This window comes from Sarcophilus harrisii, chromosome 4 (assembly GCF_902635505.1).
Source record: "Sarcophilus harrisii chromosome 4, mSarHar1.11, whole genome shotgun sequence".
NCBI classification, from domain to species: Eukaryota; Metazoa; Chordata; class Mammalia; order Dasyuromorphia; family Dasyuridae; genus Sarcophilus; species Sarcophilus harrisii.
The window spans coordinates 71289207-71311640 of record NC_045429.1 but is presented as its reverse complement, the minus strand read 5'-3'; the positions used below and the strand labels follow the sequence as shown (position 1 = coordinate 71311640).

The 22434-nt window shown below is 37.0% G+C and overlaps 1 protein-coding gene across 5 annotated transcripts in view; it reads right to left on the bottom strand.

The window, feature by feature from the left end:
• Window positions 1–22434, bottom strand: part of RGSL1 (regulator of G protein signaling like 1) — a 103929-nt gene that overhangs the window by 13652 nt on the left and 67843 nt on the right. For all 5 annotated transcript variants that reach the window (XM_031936996.1, XM_031936997.1, XM_031936995.1 and 2 more), the window contains 8 exons: window positions 16370–16487; window positions 13313–13430; window positions 12335–12464; window positions 9025–9205; window positions 7190–7328; window positions 6721–6845; window positions 2335–2444; window positions 1127–1219 (listed from right to left, as the gene is read on the bottom strand). In XM_031936996.1, coding sequence (XP_031792856.1) covers window positions 1127–1219; window positions 2335–2444; window positions 6721–6845; window positions 7190–7328; window positions 9025–9205; window positions 12335–12464; window positions 13313–13430; window positions 16370–16487 — 1014 coding nt within the window. The remainder of the gene's footprint in view (window positions 1–1126; window positions 1220–2334; window positions 2445–6720; window positions 6846–7189; window positions 7329–9024; window positions 9206–12334; window positions 12465–13312; window positions 13431–16369; window positions 16488–22434) is intronic.

The following is a 22434-nucleotide window of genomic DNA, read 5'->3' as shown; positions in this document are numbered from 1 at the left end:
AAAATTGGGTAGACTTGAATGGGTAGAATGTTCAGAGCAGAAGACGGGACATTTTTAAGGAGCTTATTTACTAGATTTTGTCCCAGGCCTGGGACATGGACAGGCAGAAGTACCACTTTCTGTATGTCACAGTTAATGTCATTCTGGACACACACTGCCATTAGTCACAGGACATTGTACACAGCTGGTCCATCATGACTTAGGTGTAGCACTTCTGCCCGTGCCAACTTAGAGAGTATGGATAAGTAGAAATATAGACACAAGAATATTTCTAAAGCCAAGGGAAAGACTTATTTCAGTGTTCTTGGTTATGCTTGAACATAAAAATCTCAGTATTGATGGAGGCCATATCTTGAAAAGTTCTTAGTTCTGCTACCCTGTACTAAAGTTTCTTGGACAAAGCATCAATTCACTGGCTTTCACACCTAGGGAGATGTGACATCTTAAAATTGAACCAACTAAAATGTCATCCACTGGATCTAATCTTGTGAGGGGTATTTAAGGTACCCCTCAATGAGACTTGTTGGCTCAATGACTGACTGAGTACTGGCTCTCAACTGATATTAGGCCTTGAAGATTGACTTAAAAATCAGAAAGTTTATATAAGTTATATAAACAGTTGTGAACTATGGCTCTTTCTGCTCTTTAAAGAGACAAAGCTGTCACATAGCAAAAGCCTTGAGAAAAGAATTGGCAGTGGAGAGAAAAAAAGAAAGGAACTGATGCTAGAAACCTCATGGAAAGGGAGCCTGCATTTAAAAAATAACTGAATGCACAAAGTTCTGAATAGGGGCAATCCTAAGACAAGATGATGAGGAGAAGGGGGAAGGGTAGCTGGAGGCACAGGGCTTTGAAGGCAAGAGGGAAAGGTTAGATGTTGAGAGTGCATGAACACAAGTGAGGGTAGAAAGGAGGGAGTAGGATACAGAGAAAGGGGACTGTAACCAGAATCAAGTATAAGGAGGAAGCCCCAGAATTTGCCTCTGCACAGCTTCTCTCTCCATTTCTTCTAGTTTTCTGGAACCAGGTAGAACAATTCTGATTCCTCCAAAGGTTTGAAGTCAGCTCTCATGTCAAGGCTATAGTAGCTCAGCTGGTTCCATCAACTTGACATCAACAGACTTACATATTGCACCTGGACTCTCCACTTCTTCCCGAGGCTGAGGAAGCAGCCACTCAATGCCCTTGACCAGGGAAAATCTCATGACGACATGGTCCCCTACAAATAGAGAAATGAAGGAGGAAAACAAAAGCAAAACAAAACAAAAAATTAAGTGTTAATCTCATTTCATTCAAATTTCTTTTTTCTTCCTTCCTTCCTTTTTTTTTTTTTTTTTTTTTTTTTTTGCTGAGGCAATTGGGATTAAGTGACTTGCCCAGGGTCACACAGCTGGAAAGGATTAAGGGTCTGAGGTCACATTTGAAGTCAGGTCCTCCTGACTTCAGGGCTGGTGCTCTATCCACTGCACTAATCAGCTGCCTTCAAATTTCTTTCTTTAAAAAAAAAAAAAAAAAAAAGATTTAGACCTGTGATTTCCCTGAAGTAGGGAAACTTGCTTTTTTAGGAAACGCCTTTTATCAATGTTATCGAGCAATCATTCTGTATCCAAGGTGCCTGGGGACATGAAGAGGTTAAAAAAAAAAAAAAAGAGGTTTCCTGTCACAGACCTATTATGTTAGAACTGGATTTGAACGCAGGTTTTTCTCCTCTCAAAAAACCAAAACCCAAAAGCAAACATTTCCCATTTCCTAATTGATTGGATTTAAGCGAATTTTTAAGAGGAAAGTATCTGATTAAATTAGTTTACTTCAAAATAAGAATGATGTTTAGCCAAGTGAATGTTAACTTTTGTAGGCATATCTGTAGTTTTTTTTTAAAATGCCATAAGCTTTTAAATTGAATATTTAAATGGCAGAATTGAAATTTTAGCTAAATTATTAGTAATATATACTGCTATAAATTTTCTAAACAGAAAAAAAGATTCATTAGCTCAAATGATCAAATCTCTAATATAAGAACTTTATTTGAGGGTTGGACAAAGCTCTTTTGAACCTCAGAAGGTACCTCAGCTACTTGCATCTTATAAGACGGAGATCTTATAAGACTGAAGTCTGATACCTTGCCATTAAGGGCTATATGAAGAAAAAAAAAAGTCAAATATCTCCCGGAACTTCTTGAATCCCCAAATGTATTATATCTAGATCATTTAGATATAGAAATCCAAAACTTAGTGATTTTCTTTCTGCCAAATCATCTCAAAGGGTTACAGGTTCTTCTCCTGTGTCGAGTGGGACTGAAGGATCAGGAACAGGAAATCATGGCCCAAAGCTTACCCCCACTCCACTGATTCTGTTTAGGAGATACCGAACGAGCAGGGGAGTGTTCCTTGCTTTTCTTTCCCCAACTCCTTAAGTAGTCACGTTTTGCTTTCCAATTACAATACCTGTGTGTACAATACAAAATTGCTCTTGGTTACAGAATAGAAATAGCTAGGTAGGAGGGCTCACAGAGAAAGAGGGTGGATGGTGTTAACAGGACAGGAAATTTCTTTCTAATAGTAAGCAACTAAGTAAAAGTTGTGGGTTCACTGGAAGGGAATTCTTGATTTAGGAAGCTCTCTACAACCCAAGGACCACCAAAGCACTTGTATAAAAGCAAATCGAGAGCTTCAATGAACCAGCATGTGTCTGATTGTATGTTTGAGTAAAGTATATTCCTCAGAAGGTTTATTAAGAAAAAGTTTCAGTTTTGTCTGTTTTGCTCTGATCAATTGAGTCAGGATTAAACAATAGACAGATAAAGGCTGAACTTTAGTGGGGGAATGTATGAAGTTTCTTTTTATCTTCAAATTATGTAACTTCTGAAAATTCATCAAGGCTTAACAATATTTTTGTTAGTCACTTTGATAGTCCCTAATTAGTGACCATCAAAAATTTTTTAACTGACTCATGATTATATAGAGGGATCATAGATATAATCACACAATAATAGTAGAAAACCAATGTTTTTCTATCAAAGTCAGAGAAATCTAAGCCTAAGAAAAAAGGGATAATATAGAATTTAACAAAATGTTGAAGAAATTTAGAGCTAAAAGACCTTCTGATAACAAAAAAAAAAAAGATACCTTCTGAATGGAATCAATAGAGAATATACATGTTGTTTGTCACTACATGTTATGCATGGCTTATCACCACAATTAAAGATTAACCGTGTATGGGGAGTAGAGAAATTAGAAATAAACATAAAAAAACAATTTTTTAAAGCTTATCTTTTATAGACTATACTCAATAAAGATAGAAACCAATTCAGGGAGCACAAACAAAAGACAGACTTAAAAGGAAACTTAATAATTAAATCCTAATTAATGTATGTGTCAAAAAATCTTAAGAAAAAAAAGAATAGAATCCAAGTATAAATAACAAGTCTCCATGGGGTTAGTCTTATAATCTCTAACCAAGCATTTCCCAAACTAATTTCCCACTTAAATGTTTTGGGGATTAATACAAATTGCTGGAATCTAAAAGTTTGGATCAGAACATATGAAATACTTCTGGGATTAAAAAAGGTCTATACTCAAAAGTCATGTTTTTGATACAGCTGTGAGATAATAAGTCATTGAACCTTAAATTGTCCCAGTTAATTCTATTCAACTAAAGTATAGAGGAGTTCTTAGGGAAGAGCTGCTAACTTATAGTCACTATTCCTACACTGATGAAACCACAGATCTAAAACTGATCTCTATCCCCAAATTTGTCTCTTATGCTTCAGACTAGATTAAGTCTTCTCTATATCTTTAAATCTCCCAAGTTTCTTCTTTTTCTCCCTTCTTACCTGTCTTCCATTTATTTTGAATTTCCAATATGTCTATTATACCATTGCTCTGTTTCTCCTTCTTTAATAGTGAATTAATTTTCAAGTAAGCATTCATAGACAAAAGAAATTTCTTTGATTTCTCTTTTTTTTTCTTGTCAAAAAAAGCTAAAAGGAATTAGATTTAGTATCTGCAAAATACACTATTTGAAATTTGCAAAGAGGCAAATGTAGGCTTGATGTTAGCAGAAATTAAACAAAACCCTTCTTAAAAACCAGAGCTGTCTCAAAGTAGAATGAGCTTCCTGAAGAGCTAATGGTTCTCTCCTCATTGGAGAACTTCAAATAGAGGCTCCATGACTGCATGTCTGGAGTGTTAGATTGAGAATTTCTTCATGCACCTGAGGTCTCTTCCCACTTGGGAAATTCTGTGTTTCCGTGATTTTTGAGTTTAGTCTTAAACTGAGGACATCAAGAGTTTAAATGCTAGGTCTTTCTCTTACAAGCTGTGTGAACACAGGTCAGTTTCCTCACCTATACAATTGGTGTCAGTACTTGGGCCCTAATTGCACAACAAGATAGCAAGACACTATAGGAAGCCAGTGATAGTGGCCAGAGAGGTTGTACTGCAAAGTCAAATGCAAGTCCTAGTCAGAAATTGGCCAAACTGGGAAAAGGAGGGGTACCAAGTCTCAACTCTGATCTGTCAGAACAGAATCAGAGATAGAAGAAGGCGCCATAGATCACTGTGCAGAAAGATTTTGTAATTCTAGAAACACAGGAAGCAAGTGTTGAAGAACGAGCCAATCCAGCATCTGGTCACTATCTCCTGGGAGCCTGTGTAAGAGACCTGATGCCATAATTGTCTCTAGAATCCAAATGGGACCTGGCAAGACCACACAGCAAATGGTGGAAACAATTGCCAACTAAAAATTGGGAAGAAGAAGAACACAACTGAGGCATGTCTCAATAGGATTTAATAAAGGTGAATTGAAGCACAGAGTTCTGAGTTTTATCAGTTTATCAGCAGAGCATGAACCTTGAACAAAATGGATCAAGTGGCTACTTCTGTTAGACCGATGACCCAGAGGACAAAGCCCAGCTTCTTTTTATAAACATAAAACAAAGAACAGAACTGTGTAAGGGGGGGAAACTGTGATTGGTTATAGGGCTGACAACATCATGGGGGTGAGGGCAACATAATTGGTTACATCAAAGAAAGTGGGCTTGCACCCACATGGTATTAAGCAGCCACCCCTCTCTATCATAAAAGAATGCTTAATTGATTTATGAGACCTATCAGCATCCTGAGGACATTTTTAGTGGACCAGGGACAGCAGCCAGAATGCCTGGATCCTAAGAGAGAGGTAAGACTCTCTTTAATTAATTGTACATGGAAGGATGGACAAGAAACTTTAAAAAAATATTTTAATTGATAAACCTTGCCACCAAGTACTAACCTTAGTGGCAAAAGGAGTAATCAGTTAAAGGCTAAGTAAAGGCTGATTGGTGCTTTTGTTACACTATATCCCTTCTAGGAGGACTCAGTTTTGCTCTTTAACTGGTCATATGTGTCCTAAGGTCCTTTACCTAGAGATGGTGTAGTAGACACAGAACTGGGCATGGAAGTGGCCTGTTGAAACTTGGCCTGATGCTAGCTGTGTGACTTTGGGTACATCATTTAACTTCTGTCTCATTTTCTTCAACTGAAAAGTGGACATGATGACAATAGCACTTTTCCTCCTCCTCTTCCTTTTTTTCTTTTCTTCTTTCTTCTTCTTCCTCATCCTTTTCTTCCTCTTTCTCTTCCTTTTCTTTTGTTCTTCCTCTTCTTTTTTCTTCTTCTTCCTCTTCTTCTTCTTCATCATCATCATGCAGGAAAGATTTATTTTATCTTTTTGCAAGAATGGATGCCTAGGTTGTAGAGCACCTACTTTCCATGCTTATTTTGAGGATCAAGTGAGATGATAATTGTAAAAATGCTTAGTGCAGTGTGTGACATGCAATAGTAGCTTAATGTTTGTTTTCTTCTTTTCTTTGGATCTTATTATCTGACCTGCTTCCATCTCATTTGTCATTGAATCTACTATTGGAATTTAAGGATGGCTGGGCCTTGCCATCTGCTCTGTAGTTGAACTTTCTTTTTATGTGTTGTCTTCCCCAAGGAGAATATGAATTCCTTGAAAGAATAGAGCAGACATCTTTGTGTGCTGTTATGTATCCTCAGCACTTAGCATAATACTGGATACATCATAATAAAGGCTTAATGAATACTTTTTCATTTATTCAAACTGAAGCAAAAAAAATCCTATCTCCTCACAGAGCGATCACTAGTCTATGCTCATAATTACTTATTTGTCAGTGTTTTGAATAGGGCAGTGACAGGCATAAAAAAATAGGATGAAAAGTATTTGTGTCATATTTTTTGCAGCTTTTTTAGTCATGTCTGGTTCTTCACGACCCATTTGGGCTTCTTGGCAAAGATACTGTAGCAGTTTACCATTTCTTTTGTCAGCTTATTTTACAGATGGAGAAACTGAGGCAATCAGGGTGAAGTGTCTTGAAACCAGATTTGACTTCAGAAAGATGAGTCTTCCTTATTCCAGACCTAGACACTCTGGGCACTATGGCTCTACTTGGTTGTCCTAGGTGTAAGACAGGCACATCTGAAAAGGATGTCTAAAAAATTATCCAAAAAAGACATAATTTTATAACCATCCTAAGAGACAGAAAAAGAAAAAAAAAACAATCAAACACTGAATTAAACATTAGATTGACTGTCTCTGACTTGCCTTGGAGCCTTTAGACAAATCACCTTTCCTCTCTGATTCTCAATTTTCCCATCTCTAAAACAAGGGAACTGAATTTGGTTCCATTCTAAGCTTTATGATATTAAAGGAGATACTTACTTTTTCCAGAAGTACATAATAATAGGGAAAATTGTCATGACAGAATTGTGGAAGACAGCGCGATCCAGGTGCCCATCTGTAATTGCACTGTAGATGCTGTCCTTGGTGATTTCAGAAATATTCACCTGCCCAAAGCAAAGGAAGTCGATGTCACTGCTGGGTGAGCCATAATCTGATGCCTACCCCTAAAGAACAAAGTACTATTCTGCTTTCTCTAGAGCCTAGCTTCTTAAACTGTGGTGTGTGACCCCTTATGGGGTCTCATAATTGAATATGGGGGTCTTGAAATTATGATTTATTGTCAGCAAATGTTTGATTTCTATACTTATTTTATATATCTATACACCTACAGGGTCTTGTAAAAATTTCTTGGGAGAAAAAGGATCACTCTTTTTTGCTATCAGAAATTCTGAGACTAGAAGCCAATCTGGTATAATAAAACAAGGGTCGAACATAAGTCTGCTCTTACCCGTAATCTGGGAGGAATATCAGATGAGAGGAAGAGCTTATAAATAATATGTCCTTTGGCTTTCATCAGTGCAACATCATTTTCATTAAAGACCTTGTTAACTTGCAGTACTAAGGCTGAAGAGACCAGGTCATTGAATCTGAAATAAGAGTGTTGAGTGGGATACCAAAAAATGATAAAATTGGGGCATTGGAAACAGAAGATACCAGGTCCAAGCATTCTTTTGACCTAATGATGAACTCTCACCTTTGGGTTAACTGTCAGCAAAATTGGGAAGTCAGTATGGTTCACTGTCAGGAGTCCAAGTCTCCTTTTTTTCTGTTTCTTTATGTCCACCCTCCTAGTAACTCCACATATTTTTGTTTTCTTCTTCTCTATACCAAAATCTTCCCTTGAAGGGATCTGCCATTCATTAGAGATCGTTTCTAACATGCTGTGGATTAGTTTTAAGTCAAAACATCTCTCCTGGAGGTTTTTGCATTGTATACTTTATAATAGTAGATAGAGTGGGAGGTGAAGTAACATGTTCAGTGAATTTTTTTGCCACAATAAACAGGTTGAAATAGTGCTTTTTGAATTTAGAAGGCGTTTCCTTTCACTCTTCTTGAATAAAAAGTTTGGATCAGAAGATCAATTATAGCTATTATGTTCTATGATATCAAAATAGTGGTGGCTCGAAGTATATATTGAGTTTTTCAAAGTTTGCAAGGTGGTTTTTTGCATTAAAAAAAAAAAAAAAAAACTGAACCTGGCATTAGAATATCTTTGCTTAATTTCAAGCTTTTCCACTTATCAGCTATGTGACCTTGACCAAGAAATTTATCCTTCTGGACTTCAGTCTCCTCTAACAATAAAAGACTGAACTTTTAGTTTAGCTGTTTTCAGTTATGTCTGACTCTTCATGATTCCATTTGGGGTTTTCCTGGCAAAGATCCTGGAATGGTTTGCCATTTCCTTCTCCATCTCATTTTACAGTTGAGGAAACTGAGGCAAACAGAGTGAAGTGAATTTGTCCACGGTCACACAGCTAGTAAGTACCTGTGACAGATTTGAACTCAGATCTCCTTGACCCAGGCTCAGTGCCTTATTTTCATTTTTCTAGCTGCCCTAAAAGATAGGAATATATGCTCTCTAATTTCTGCTGTAATCATCCATGGTTCACAGCAGAATGATAATGATGATAAATATTTCACTTTAAGTTTTACAATGTGCTTTATCATTTGATCTTTACAATAGCCCTGGGAGATAAGTGTGGAAATTGAGGCTGAGATAACCTCAAAAAGTAACACAACCTTTACATGCCTTAAGCAGAATACAAACTCAACACTTCCTAACTCCAAGTTCAATTTATGCACTATGCCCTCTGGCTAATAATCATCTTGAATTATCACATTTGACAAGAATGTCTCTAAACATTCTTCCTTAATACATTGTATCCCTAAAGAATTTGTCAATAGTTTCTCTTTCTGTAAAATGAGCTGGATTTTGAAGGAAATCACAAATCACTCCGGTATCTCTGCCAAGAAAACCACAGATGAGGGTCATAGAACCTTAGACATAAGAGAGAGAAATCATCAACAACAACAACAACAAAAATACTCATGAAAGTTGAAAAGCCTCCAAGTCCCAAAGAATGAATGTCTAATAGTGAAAATGTCAGGAGTTATGATGGGTTTTGAGCAGGGACCAATCTAGCATCTATCTCCCTCCTCCCTTCTCCCCTTCCCCCTTCCCCCCTCCGACCCAATTCTACCTATAAAAAGCCTTGGCCAAGAGGAAAGATAAACAGGAAGAAGAGAGGACAAGAAGAAAGAGGGGAGGGGTTGTTAACTTACTTCTCTATTTCGATAAAGAAATTTAAGTCATTGACCAGAAAGTTGATGATGACCGTTTTATGGCCAAGAATACGGCGCTTTACAAATACTATATCTTCCATGTCGACATCTAAAGCAGTCTTTTGGAGGGGAGGAGTGCTTATTGTGGTCACAGTTTTGGGTGGTCCTGATATAACCATATCTGAAAGACAGAGAGAGAGAGAGAGAAAGAGAGAGAGAGAGAGAGAGAGAGAGAGAGAGAGAGAGAGAGAGAGAGTTAGAGAGTTAACACTTTTTTTGCCTAAGATTTTCATGGTCCTGGGGACCATAGTGAACATCAAAAGTCAAGGAAAAAACTCCGGAGCAAAGATGCCAAACATTATTTGACTCATAACACTCTTGAATCAGGACTGAACCAGTTAAAATGTAATTGGGAAATATTTAATAAAATACTACAAAATCTGGTTAGTTAATTGGCGATTTTCTCAGTCAATTTGTGGTCCATAGGGATCCTTAAGAAAAGTTTGGAGGTCTCCATTTCCACTTGAGTGTGCACCACTGATGTAGAGGACCCAGACTTTGGGTCTATTCAGCAACCAAGCTCTTAGGGTGGGGATTTAACACTTTGGACACAGAGAGCTCACAAGTTAGTCATCTCAGGGTAGAGCTTTAGATTAATAGCACAAATACTCTGTATCCCACAGCTTCTTTCTCCTCAGACTGAATATGAATCTTGAGTATTGTAGCTGAACCCTCTTTGTAGTGGCTAGAAACTGGAAAATGAGTGGATGCCCATCAGTTGGAGAATGGCTGAATAAATTGTGGTATATGAATATTATGGAATATTATTGTTCTGTAAGAAATGACCAACAGGAAGATTTCAGAAAGGCCTGGAGAGACTTACACGAACTGATGCTGAGTGAAACAAGCATGGCCAAGAGATCATTATATACTTCAACAACAATACTATATGATGACCAATTCTGATGAACTTAGCCATCCTCAGCAATGAGATCAACCAAATCATTTCCAATGGAGCAGTAATGAACTCAACCAGCTATGCCCAGAGAAAGAACTCTGGGAGATGACTAAGAACCATTACATTGAATTCCCAATCCCTATATTTATGCACACCTGCATTTTTGATTTCCTTCACAGGCTAATTGTACAATATTTCAGAGTCTGATTCTTTTTGAACAGCAAAATAACGGTTTGGTCATGTATACTTATTGTGTATCTAATTTATATTTTAATATATTTAACATCTACTGGTCATCCTGCCATCTGGGGAGAGGGTGGGGGAAAGGGGAAAAATTGGAACAAGAGATTTGGCAATTGTCAATGCTGTAAAGTTACCTCTACATATAACCTGTAAATAAAAGGCTAGTAAATAAAAAAAAAGAAAGAAAAAAAAAAGTATTGTAGCTGAAGCTGGAGCCATCTGCATGTAATTGAGAAGAATAATAACTGACATTGATTTAAAGTTTACAAAGTATTTTACATACATTGTCTCACTGGATCCTCACTTAATAACCTCATGAAGTATTATCTCCATTCTATAGATGAGGAAACCAAGGCTTAGAATGGTTACATGACTTACCTATGATCACATAGCCAATAAATTGATAGGATTTGAACCCAGATGTTCCTAGTTTGAAGTTCAATCTTCTTGCTTACTACTGCCTCTGATGCAATGACTATAATAATATATACCTATAATTATATCTACAGCTATATCCATCTCTGTCTCTGTTTCTGTCTCTGTCTATCTCTATTGCTGTTATTCTCTAACTGTCTTTCTCTTGCTCTCAAAGGTAGCTAAACTTAGATTAAAGACAATGATTATGATAAGGTTCTGGAGGACAGATGAGGAAAACACATCCCCCTCCGGCTTAGAGACTAAGACAGGGCATGATAAGAGTGATATATGTTGTCACATAAAGTGTATCGATTGTATCGATTTTGTTTTACTATTCTCTTCTAGTGAAACACTTAGAAAATATCTAATTTAAATACACACAAACATACATACACACATAAAGCATGAATAAAACTTTAAAAAATGTAATTAGTTTGCAAATGTTATATTAAAGTTATGAGGAGACAATCCATCTCCTGTTGTTATTTTATTGAATAAAGCAGGAACACAAGTAGGAAATTAGATAATAAAGGAAAAAATTCGATTGAGGACAGAGATGTTTGTTTTAGACATTTATTACTCCAAAAAATTGTTCCAAGTCTCATCTTCTCTTCAACAAGAGCTGATATTTTCAAAGTACTAAAAAGTTTACAAAGTACTTTCCACACTTCATTGTCCCCATAATGAATTTGTGGAATAGGTGCTAGAGGAGTTATGAGGTTCAGGGACTTTAATGTGACTTTTCTTATTGTAATAAGAAGGCAGTATTTGAATTTGTGAGTTAATGTATTCCAGTCCAGAACCCTTTCTGATTCACAGTAACATGTATTTACTTCTCTATGTACATTGTGCTTGCTCCCAGTAGAGTATAAGTTCCCTGAGGGCAGGGATTGTTTAATTTTATCTAGAATTTTTGTCATTTGTGAATTACACATAAATATTGGATGTGCTTGATGGATGAATGAATAAAAAGAATATAATCTGGAAGAAATTAGTAAAGATTAAGGAGGAGGAAGTATATGGTAGGCTATAGGCATCTGAAGAGATGTTTGTGGCTCTGGAGGTTTATGATTCTGCTTCTGGAAGAAGCCATGGGGGAAGGCTTTGAGAGTGTCTTTTGAAGCTCAGAGAAGCTGAGCCTTGCTTCCAAATTCTGATAATGCAATTGGCTCCTAGAGGATACTGGAAAAGAAAAAGAATTCTGCTCTTTGGGGGATTGGAAAAGAAACTCTCCTAGACCTTCCTAATTTGTACCTTCTCCTAGGGCTTTATAATTAGGAGAATTCTGGGAACTTTTTTGCCCCATAACCTAAACTGTATCTACAGAGTGACACAGGTGAAAACTGAAGCAGACCTAACCCTAACCCTACAGCTTTCTCCTCTAGAAGAACTCTGGACACCTCTTGTTTCCTAAAACCACAAGTGAGGGGTACTATGATGGCAAGAGCACTTAATGACTCTAGAGACTGAAGTTTGAATCCAAACTCTTGCTAGTCACTTGATTTCCTCGCGTATAAAGTGAAGGATTGGACTAGATGATGTCTGAAATCCCTTCCACCTTCAAATTCTGTGATACTTAAAAGAAGACTGTTGCTACACCTTGTGGACACCTAACTGGGGTCCTCTCAAGCAGAGTGTGCTGGTTACCACATGGCAACAAGAGGAGAATTTCTGAAGGGCAGTGATACTTACTTTCCTTATGATTAGTCATTTCCTTACGTAGAAAGTCCTCAAACAGGCGACGGCTTTCTGGTTTCTTCATTTCCCTTCGAAATTTGCAGATACTCCTAATAATGGCACTAAGGTAGATCCATACCCTTTTCTGTGGAGAGATACAGTAGTGTTGTGAGCAAAAGTGACCTTACACAGAACCTACCAGCCTGGGAGAGTGGGAAGGAAATGAAGATGGGAGATCAGTGAACAAGGCAACAGAGAAAGTCATTTGAATCACAGAACATCTGAGCTGGACAGTGGTGGCCATTTCTTTTCTTGACTGTCCCACCTTTCATCCCCATTTTATGGGTGATCTCTGGATTCTGTATAGATAAATTGACTTGTCCAAGACTGCACTGCCAAGCAAGGGGAAAAGGTGGAAAGAAACAGGCTTTCTTTGGACTCATTGACTTCTTCAGGGCTTGGGATTCATGGGTTCATGTGTGATGGGAGCCAGAACCTGAAAATGTGACCTCAAGTCTTATAGTTAATGCAAACTACCTTGGATAAATGTAAACAGCAAAGGAAACTCTATCTCATGGGAACACTTGCATGGGATCCTGGGCCATTCCTGGCTCTATGCCTTCTTTGTTCTGTTTCTATATAACACTTGACTTGGCCTAAGGGTGGTCTGTGTCTGATCCATACTTTGTGCTCTCCCCATCCAGGATGACTGACCTCTTGTGAGTCAATCCCTTTAAACAATCCAATTAGCCAACCAAAGCCTAGTAAATCATGCGGTGTGGACCACCCTTCTTTCTTTGCTATCTTGCTATTTTCTCAGAGGGTCTACCACTCTCCATTTGACATAATCAGGGCAGACATTTCCTTTGAATAGATCTCATGTCTTTACACGCCAATCCTTATATTCAGAAAGGCCTTCACTCATGGAATTTTACACACCAGCTGGACACATCAAGGTTGAAACATGGCCTAGTTTTGTATCTGCTCACTGACCTTCCTGAGCTCTAAGTTAATGGTCTTTGTTTCCTTTTTCGGGACTTTCTGTGGTATTTCAACGTCTGGAATTTGAATGTGAAGGCGATGTGGGAACATGTCTTGGTAAGTTTTGAACCTGCCAGCAAGAGACAGAGGGTATTAAACATATTTGAAAAAACAGACTTCTCAGACACAAAGGTTCCAGATAAGCTGTTAGAGTAACTCTTGAATCCTGAGGCAGCCATGGCCTTACATATATTTACTAAGTATCTTGCCCTTTAAGCTTTGCTTTTCTCTATTTCTGCTTTCTTTTTTCCCTCTTAAATTGAAATGTATCTGGGAGGATGGCACAGTTTTCATGAGCTGATGGGATGGACCTGAAGTCGTGCTAACTATTATTCTTGGATAGCTGATACAGATTCAAGAGAAACTAAACAGGAGACCTTGCTTATTTGTTACAGAGAATCCTTTTTTTTGGCATTTAAAGCCTTTTACCACTTGGTCCTAGCCCACATTCCAAACTTATAACATGCTATTTATTCATTCCCCTGCATGCACACTACAATGCATCCAGGCTAACTGGTTTCCTTATTGTTATTTATGCCTAACATGGCACTTTGCACTTCAATGCCTTTTCATGGGCTTTCCCCCAAGCCTGGACCCTTTGCCTCTTATCACTTCTAGCTTCCTTCAAGACTCAGCTCAAGGACCATGTTGTAAAGGTCTGAAACTCTTGAGTTAATGCACTGAGAGGTTGGACAACTGAGCACTTAAGGCTAATTAGCAATTGGACAATATGAGCATAGGCTTGGAAAATGGCCCTTCCCACTATCCTGTGCTGACTCGAAAATTAGTGTATACAGAGGATCGTAGGAGGGACGAGGGGGTGTAGTAAGACTAGTCAGGGTCACTTCTGGGTGGGAGACGAAGAAGGAAGGTCGTGGAGATTCTGCTTCCATCCAATTCACTCCTACCTCTAAAGACCAAGAATAAAGACCAAGGACTTTTGCTTATCCTGACTCTGGCTGATTCTAAGGTATCCAGGGGGCTAACTCAGTCTTCACACCATGTTCCACATGAAATCTTTCTTGATCCCTACTCCCCCTCTATAGTTTCCTTTCCACACTCTTTTATTCCACACATTTTATCTTTTCACATCTCCATAGTCTCCCCCAGTTCATCTGTAGGTTTGAGGGTAGGGGACAGTTTCATTCTTGTCTCTGTATCCCCAGAATATGGCATTATATCACATCTGGGATATAGTAAGAATGAAATAAAAGATTGTTGATTAGTTGATGGAACTAAAACTACAATCATATAATACTAAGCCATTCATGATTATTTTCTTTTAAAAAAATTATCAAAATTATCAAAATCCAAAATTATCAAATCCAAATGTATTCAATTTCAATTTTATCAGTTTCATTAAAATGAATATGTTTTCATGATGAGTCAGGTGGAGTTGGGGAGCATCTAAAGTTCAGCCACATCATCAGAAATGTCATGGAATAGATTCCACTACATATATATATATATTTATATGTCTATAGATATATATAGATAGATAGATATGTGATAGTAATTAAGATTTTTTTAAGCCAAGAGAACCAAAAATTGAGGTTGGCAACTCTCTGGGATCAAGGGAGCTATGTTTGAGACAAAAAATACTAAGTATATAGGTATGTATTATAGGATGTATATAAAGATATATAGGATGTAATGTTAATATACACATAATTCTGGGATGGATGTCACTTCCTTACATGAGGTAGTGCTATACTGAGAGATATTCCATGTGGTCTGATGCCTCAGAATGAGATAATTCTGAGCAACAAACCTTTGTTGTTATATTCCCTTAGTTATGAGACTTTCTAGCTTGGCTATAAATTATACATGGACTGGGTCTTTGAGATGAGGAAAGTGAACAGCATTGAGGGAAAAAAATCCTATATCTATGCTAGCAATGCTGCAGTCTCTGAAGACAACATTCTGGCCCTGGAAGACTATAATGGTACCTGGGATTCATTTGGGCTGTGTATGTATTTAAGTGGGAGAGATGCTGAAATCATTTCTGGTTTGTCAAAAAGTTCCCTTTACAATATCATTAATGTGGAGCAACACAGGCCAAGAGGAGGATAAGAATCACAAGAGAAATGATGTGGCAGGACAGCACATATGTGGTGGCTTGAGTTCTTGATCACTTTTCCTCTATGTTTCTATTTGGTGTTCTGTTTAGGATCTATTCCTCAGCACTAATAAAAAGGCATATCAATCAACTCCCTATCTCCTATTCTTTTATTTCCCTGACTAAAATACTCTTCCCTGATCACCATTCTCATATATATATATATATATATATATATATATATATATATATGTAGAGAGAGAGAAAGAGAAAGACATACATGTATATGTAAATAGATGTGATATATATATTATAAATAAACATATATTCTATATATGTACATATACATTTCTTTTTTAGAATTTAAGTTTCTCGAGGGCAGGGATGATCTTACTTTTGTATTTGTATCCCTAGATTACATTGCTTGGCAAAAATTAAGTGATTAATAAATGTTTATTAATTCATACATGTCTTATCTGTCTGCATCCTTTCTTTTCAGGTCTTTGTTTTGAAACAGCTTTACTCAGTGTGTGAGCATATTCTAAGGGTATAAAATCTATACACATATATCCATATGTATGTGTGTGTGTATGCGTCCATATTAATATAATCATTAATTGATCAGGAACATGCCCTCTTTCTTTTCCCTGTATTGTTCTATTCTTTGCTTAACTATCTCAAAGTCTGAAAAAAGTGACCTGTGATAAGTGTGTAGAAATCTGATATCTGGTCTGCACATTCTGTGGCTATTTTAATTCTCTGAGAAATGGCTGTAGAAACTGGCATTGAGACAAATAGGCAAGGAAGGAGCTGAAATAATTTTTTCACATCCTCATGGAAGAGTCAAAGACAATAAGTTATAACTCAGAAATGGGAATAGGTTCTACGACTTTGTGACTTAATGAAGTCAACAAATATATGAATGTATTCCTTTAGTCTATGTTACTTACCATTTGTCATCTAGATATTTCAGGACTTGGTTCTGAGCCTGATGCAAGACTACTAAAGGAACTCGATTCATGTAAGAGATTTCTTTGAGGATAGGAATAGTACATTGTAGTATATCCTCTGTAAAGAATAAAGGAAGAGAGGGAGGAAATCAGGAAACACCATATTCTTCTCACCAGTAAATACATGATTTGCTTTCTCATATGAAGCATCTTGCCTTGATATTTGACTTTCCTAACTTTTGCTTCCATCCAAGTCTAAATATTCCTTTTCTCTGAATCCCTTCAGCATTCACTTTGAGGTTTCTTACTTTTTTTCTTTTAAGGTAGGGAGAAATAATGGCAAGGTTGGGGTCTTTGATTTCATCAATGTAAGGAAATACCAATCTGGAAATCCCTCCACTGATAAGAGATCAGAAACTCATCTGTGACTTGTAGGATCTTACATGCTCAGGCCACTGAAGGGTAAGCAAATTGTCTAATGTCAAATACTATGTGTACAAGATGGGACTTGACTCTAGGTCTTTGAAAGAAATGACTAGTAATAACCAATGATTTGGGGGTCTTCCCAACATGATTCTCCCCCTAAAGTCCTCATTTCAGATTTCAGTCTCTGAAGGATGTTACTGATATACTTAATTAATTCTCTCCTCAATCTCTACTCAATATTACAAAGAACTTGATCTTACGGGATACTCTTCCTCCAGTTGTATTCTGCTCAGGCTTGGGGAGGGGCGATATAAATTCTTGAAATAGATTGTCCAAGGATGGGTGAACTAGAAGTAAAATGTCACAAAATTGAATCCCCCTGGCTTCTTCTTGAAATGGGTCCACTTCTCAAAGGTAATTCTCTCTTCTCTCCTCTCTCTCTCTCTCTCTGTCTCTTCTCTCTCTCTCTCTCTCTCTCTTCTCTCTCTGTCAATCGCCATCCTCAAGTACACCTGATTAGTTGTTGTCCTTCTTTCTCAATGAAGACCAAAATGACATCACTGCGTTAGCCTCAAGTCAGAGTGTATCCAATTGTGGCTGATTAGAAAGAGCTTGGAATGCTCTACCACTGGTCTAGCACAAAGAGCCCATGTGAACATTTGGGGTGGATTCTTCAACTTTGTACACTTTGTGTTTCTTTTGAGCTACTGCTTTGCTCATAAAGCTCAGGCCCTTCTTTGATGATCCATGCCATGTAGGGTAGTCCTATGCCAGTGTTACCCATATTGTGCAACCAATTCCAAAGTTCTTAGGAAAGACCTTGAGAGTCTCCTTGTATCACTTTTTCTGACTACCTTGTGAGGATTTGCTCTGTGTGAGCTCTTCATAAAAATGGTCTTTTAGGCAAGCGTATGTTTGGCATTTGAACAATATGACCAGCCCATTACAGGAGAGCTGGAAGAAAGGACCTTAATGTCTGGTATCTTATCCTGCCAGGTGATCTTCAGAATCTTCCTGAGAAAATTCAGATAGAAATGATTCAGCATCCTGACATGGTGCTGGTATACTGTCCACTTTTTATAGGCAAACAATAAGGCTCCATAGACCTTCAGTTTGGTAATCAGCCTACAACTTCTCTTTTCCCATACTTTCCTTGAAAGTCTCTCAAACACGAGCTAGCTTTGGCAATCTGTGCCTCAAACTCATTATTAATGTGGACATCCTGAAAGTATACTGTTTACCTCAGGTTTTGAATGCCATTAGGCTCTTCTCTGTGGCAAAGCATACTGGTACTGATTCTATTCCAGATGAGATTTTCAAAGTGGGGGATCCATCACTCATACAAAATTTGACATTTTTCATGTACAAGAGTTGGTTACTCCCCGGGAGTTTAAGAATGCAGCCCATTGGTCTCTTTCTCTTAAGGCAGTGTTAGCAAGATTCTTGCCAGAGTCCTTCTTGATGGACTGGTCCTTCATTAGGAAAATGGTCATCTACCTGAGAGTTAGAGTGACTTCAGAAAGGGCAGAGAAAGGGTCAATATAGTGTTTGCTGCCTGACAGCTCCAGGAGAAATGCTAAGAGCAAAACAGAGGTCCAACCATGATACTTGCAGATCTGACCAAGGTGTCAGAAACATCTCCTCCTCCTCCAAGGGCATATAAACTGTGAGCTCATCCTTGAGTCATCTTTGATCTAAGAGAGATGACCAAATAACCATTCCTTTTATTAATAAAATGCAAACAGTATTAATACAATGATTAATTACACAGAAATCATGTCCTCAAATCTTTTAAATGTCACACTTCCTTGACACTTGGATTCTTCTACTAGTCCACATTTCTCTCTTCAAGTCTTCTTAACTTGAAATGACATTACCAAGGGTGTGAGAGTATTCTAAAGTTGAAAATTCTTCTAAAGTTGGAAATTCTACTCAAGTAGCTAACTACAAGGATATAGTTTTCATCAGCCTGGCTGATAAGTCTGACTGAGATCTCTCACTAATATTTTGTTATTTAGTCAAAGAAGACAAGCCAGTTCATCAACAAATGTCACTTTTATGACTTCCTGACATATCTGTGTTCACCCAATATGGACTAAATTTCCCCTCTCTTGCTTACTCAGTAAGCCTATGCTTTTGGATCTATTTGCCTTTTTTATTTTTCTGCCTTCTTCCTATCAGCCTGACTAGATAAATAAACATCCTTTCTGTTTCTATCATTTCTTCAATTCAGAAGCATATGTTTTCTCCTAATGAATACATCAAACTACCTCTTTATTGCAAATAAACAACTAACTTCTTAATATCTGTTGTCCTTCATTCTCAAAAAGGACCAATGACATCAAGAAGGTGATGTTTTCACTTGCATGTGAATTGGATTTAAGTGACGCAGAACTGTGTGAAGTTATCAGCCTGACTTTCTCTTCCAGAGTAATCAAACTCCAGTGGCCAGACAAAAGTCAAAACAACTGACAAGGGTCGGTTGACCTTTCTGATTTAAAAGTCTTTTTCAAAGTCTCAATTCATCTGAGGTAATGCCATTTAATGACTAAGGACTAGGAAAGAAATGAGAATAAAAAATGGCCTTATTTATAATTTCAAAAATATCAATCTGGGAGAGAAGACCCTCAGAGTTTTTGTCTAGAACTGAAAATAATGGCTACTTAGGCTTATTTTAAGACATCAAAACTTAAACAATGAGCCACAAAGGCTTGGGCTGGGAGCTATTACTGACCTTTCAATGAAAGTCATAGTAATTTGGATTTAAAGACATAGTCAAATAGCTCCACTTGAAACAAACAGTGGTTTTTTAAAGCCTGTTTTTCTAAGCTATAATTCAAGAAATCATAAGTGAAAATCACTTAAGACAAAAAGTAAATAGTCCTAGCTTTTGGGAAAAATAATAAATTAATTAAAATGTGAAAAATCTAGCCCCTAGATCTCAAATACCTTACAAAATGACGAAAAATTATATTCTTATGAACATGTAAGGGTATGGTGTCCCAAGTGGAGAGAGCTACCACATGTGCAAGGGAAGAGGAGGAGGAGGAGAAGGAGGAAAAAGGGAAAAAAAGGAGAATGAAGAAAAGGGAAAGGAAGAAGAGGAGGAGGAGCAGCAGCAGGAGGAGGAGAAGGAGCAGGAGGAGGAGGAGGAGCAGGAGCAGGAGAAGAAGAAGAAGAAATAGCCATTTCCCAACTTTTGTTCAAATTGGCAGGTGTATCCCCTTTCAGATAACATGGTAAAGATGGTAAAACAAAACATTCTCCTAAAAACTTGGTTCATTCCTTCCCACAAATATACATGCATCCATGAGAGGAGTAAACTTTAAATTTAGACCATTATAGTAATGAGGCACATATGTAAAATATATGTGTGACAAAGGTTTAACTTATATAACCTGCTCTCAAAGTCCTTTTCTCTGTGTGAAACTTCATGAAGAACTCTTTGTTATTGTTCACTACATTCTTGAAAAGGACCAGTTACATCTAAGGGTAATCTCTTGACTTGTCCATGTATGAATTTAAATGAGGCAGAGCTTTGCAAAGTCATCAGACTCATTTCTCTCCTAACAACACAGTCATACAAGTCCAGTGGCAAAATGATAGTCAAGATGACTAATAATGGCCCAGTCTGCAGCAGGTGGCCAGTTAGCATTTATATATAGAATATAATCTGAACTAGTTAGAATGCATTTTTCTAGATAGCCACATTTTCCAGATGGTTTGCTGCTCTGAGCATTATATGTTTGCATAATTTTAAATTTTTTAATAGATACTTATTAAGTACTTATTTTGTATAAGATACTATGCCACACATTGAAAATACAAAGATAAAAATTAAAAACTTCCTCAATGAGCTTTCTAGATGGAAATCTTTCTAGAAATACATTACAAGCTTCTCCAATTATTTAAACAGAATATGCTGAACAGAATTAGACTTCAGCGTACTAAGGTGTGTAATTATTATATTAGTTATTTTTGTTATTAGTTATTATATTTTTCTATAATCTAATAATGTTCTCAGAATCAATTGACTGTTTCCTCTAAAGCAAGTGACCATACCCATCAGATTGGCAAAATTGACCAAAAAAGGAAAATAACAAATGCTGGAGGGGTTGTGAAAAACAGGTACATTAATATATTCTTTGTGGAGCTATGAATTGTTCCAGCCATTCTCTGGAAGCAATTCAGAACTATTACCCCAAAGCTGTTGAACTCTTCATATCCTTTGACCCAGCAATATTACAAAAAGATAAAAGAAAGAAAAAGAATCATATATAAAAAATATTTATGGTGGTTCTTTTTATGGTAGCAAAGAATTGGAATTTGAGGGCAGTGCTCATCAATTGGGAAATGATTAAACAATGATTAAACACATATATATGTGGGACAGCAACTCTTACTCAAATTAAAATCAGAGACTCTCAGGGTAAAAAGAAGCAAAAAGAGATTTATTAGGATTTCACCAAGAAAGGACAACTCCCAACAGGCAAGGTGTCAGTAGAGTTGTGCAAAGTACAAACTGCAAAACATAAGATTAAATAGACCCAAACCCCTCCCCCATCTTGCAATCTTTTCTTCCATTCTCTGGGGAAGTCCAGGCTTACACTCTAAACATGAAAGCCTACCCTAGAAATAAATAATAAAGCAAATTTAAATTAAATTAAATTTATTTAAATTCAAATTTCTCTAGAGAACTGCTATATAAGCAGATATTTTTGGATTAGAGAATTCTGTTATCTGAATTCCCAAAGTCATCATCACCTTTATTTTTTTTAAATTATAGCTTTTTATTTACAAGATATATGCATGGGTAATTTTTCAGCATTGACCCTTGCAAAACCCTCTTTTTCAACTTTTCCCCTCCTTCCCTCCACCCCCTCCCCAAGAAGGCAGGCAATCCCATACATATCATCACCTTTAAAAGAAGTACTTAAATGCTAATTAAGAGGTATGTGTATGGGGGAACAGGAAGGGAAATATTCATCCAAGACAATGGAACTCCTGCAGCTTTTTAGCTATAGCTCATAATCCCATGAAAAGTCTTCACTCCATTTATCCCATTCAATATACAAATACTATTTTGCTCTAAGAAATGATGGAGAGGATTTCTGAGAAACTTGGGAAGACTCACATGAACTTACTATTTCAGAGGAGCCTGAGAAGATTTGTATGAACTTAAGCAGAATTAAATGAGTTGAACTAGGAGAACAGTTTATAGAATAATAATAATATAAAAGAAACAATTCAAAAGATTCAGAAACTCTGGTCAATGCAATTACTAACCATAATTCCAAAAGACTTGTAATGAAGCATGTGACAGACCTCCAAATAAAGAGAAAATGGACTTAGAATGCAGTTTGAGGACAAGGCTTTTTGGATATGGCTAATTCAGACATTTGTTTTGCTTGAAGGGGAGCTTGCATTCCTAACACAAGAGGTGGAAGTTGTGATTATGTAATGGAATCTCAGACTTTATGACAAACTGATGGAGGATATTTTAAAACTGCAAGATCTATCAGACTTTACAACACAAAATTTCTACCTTCTCTTGCTTCAGAAGGTTATCCCTAACAAGGAATAATCTTTTTTCTTTCCTTTAAATAATGTTTTCCCCAATTACATGTAAAAACAAATTT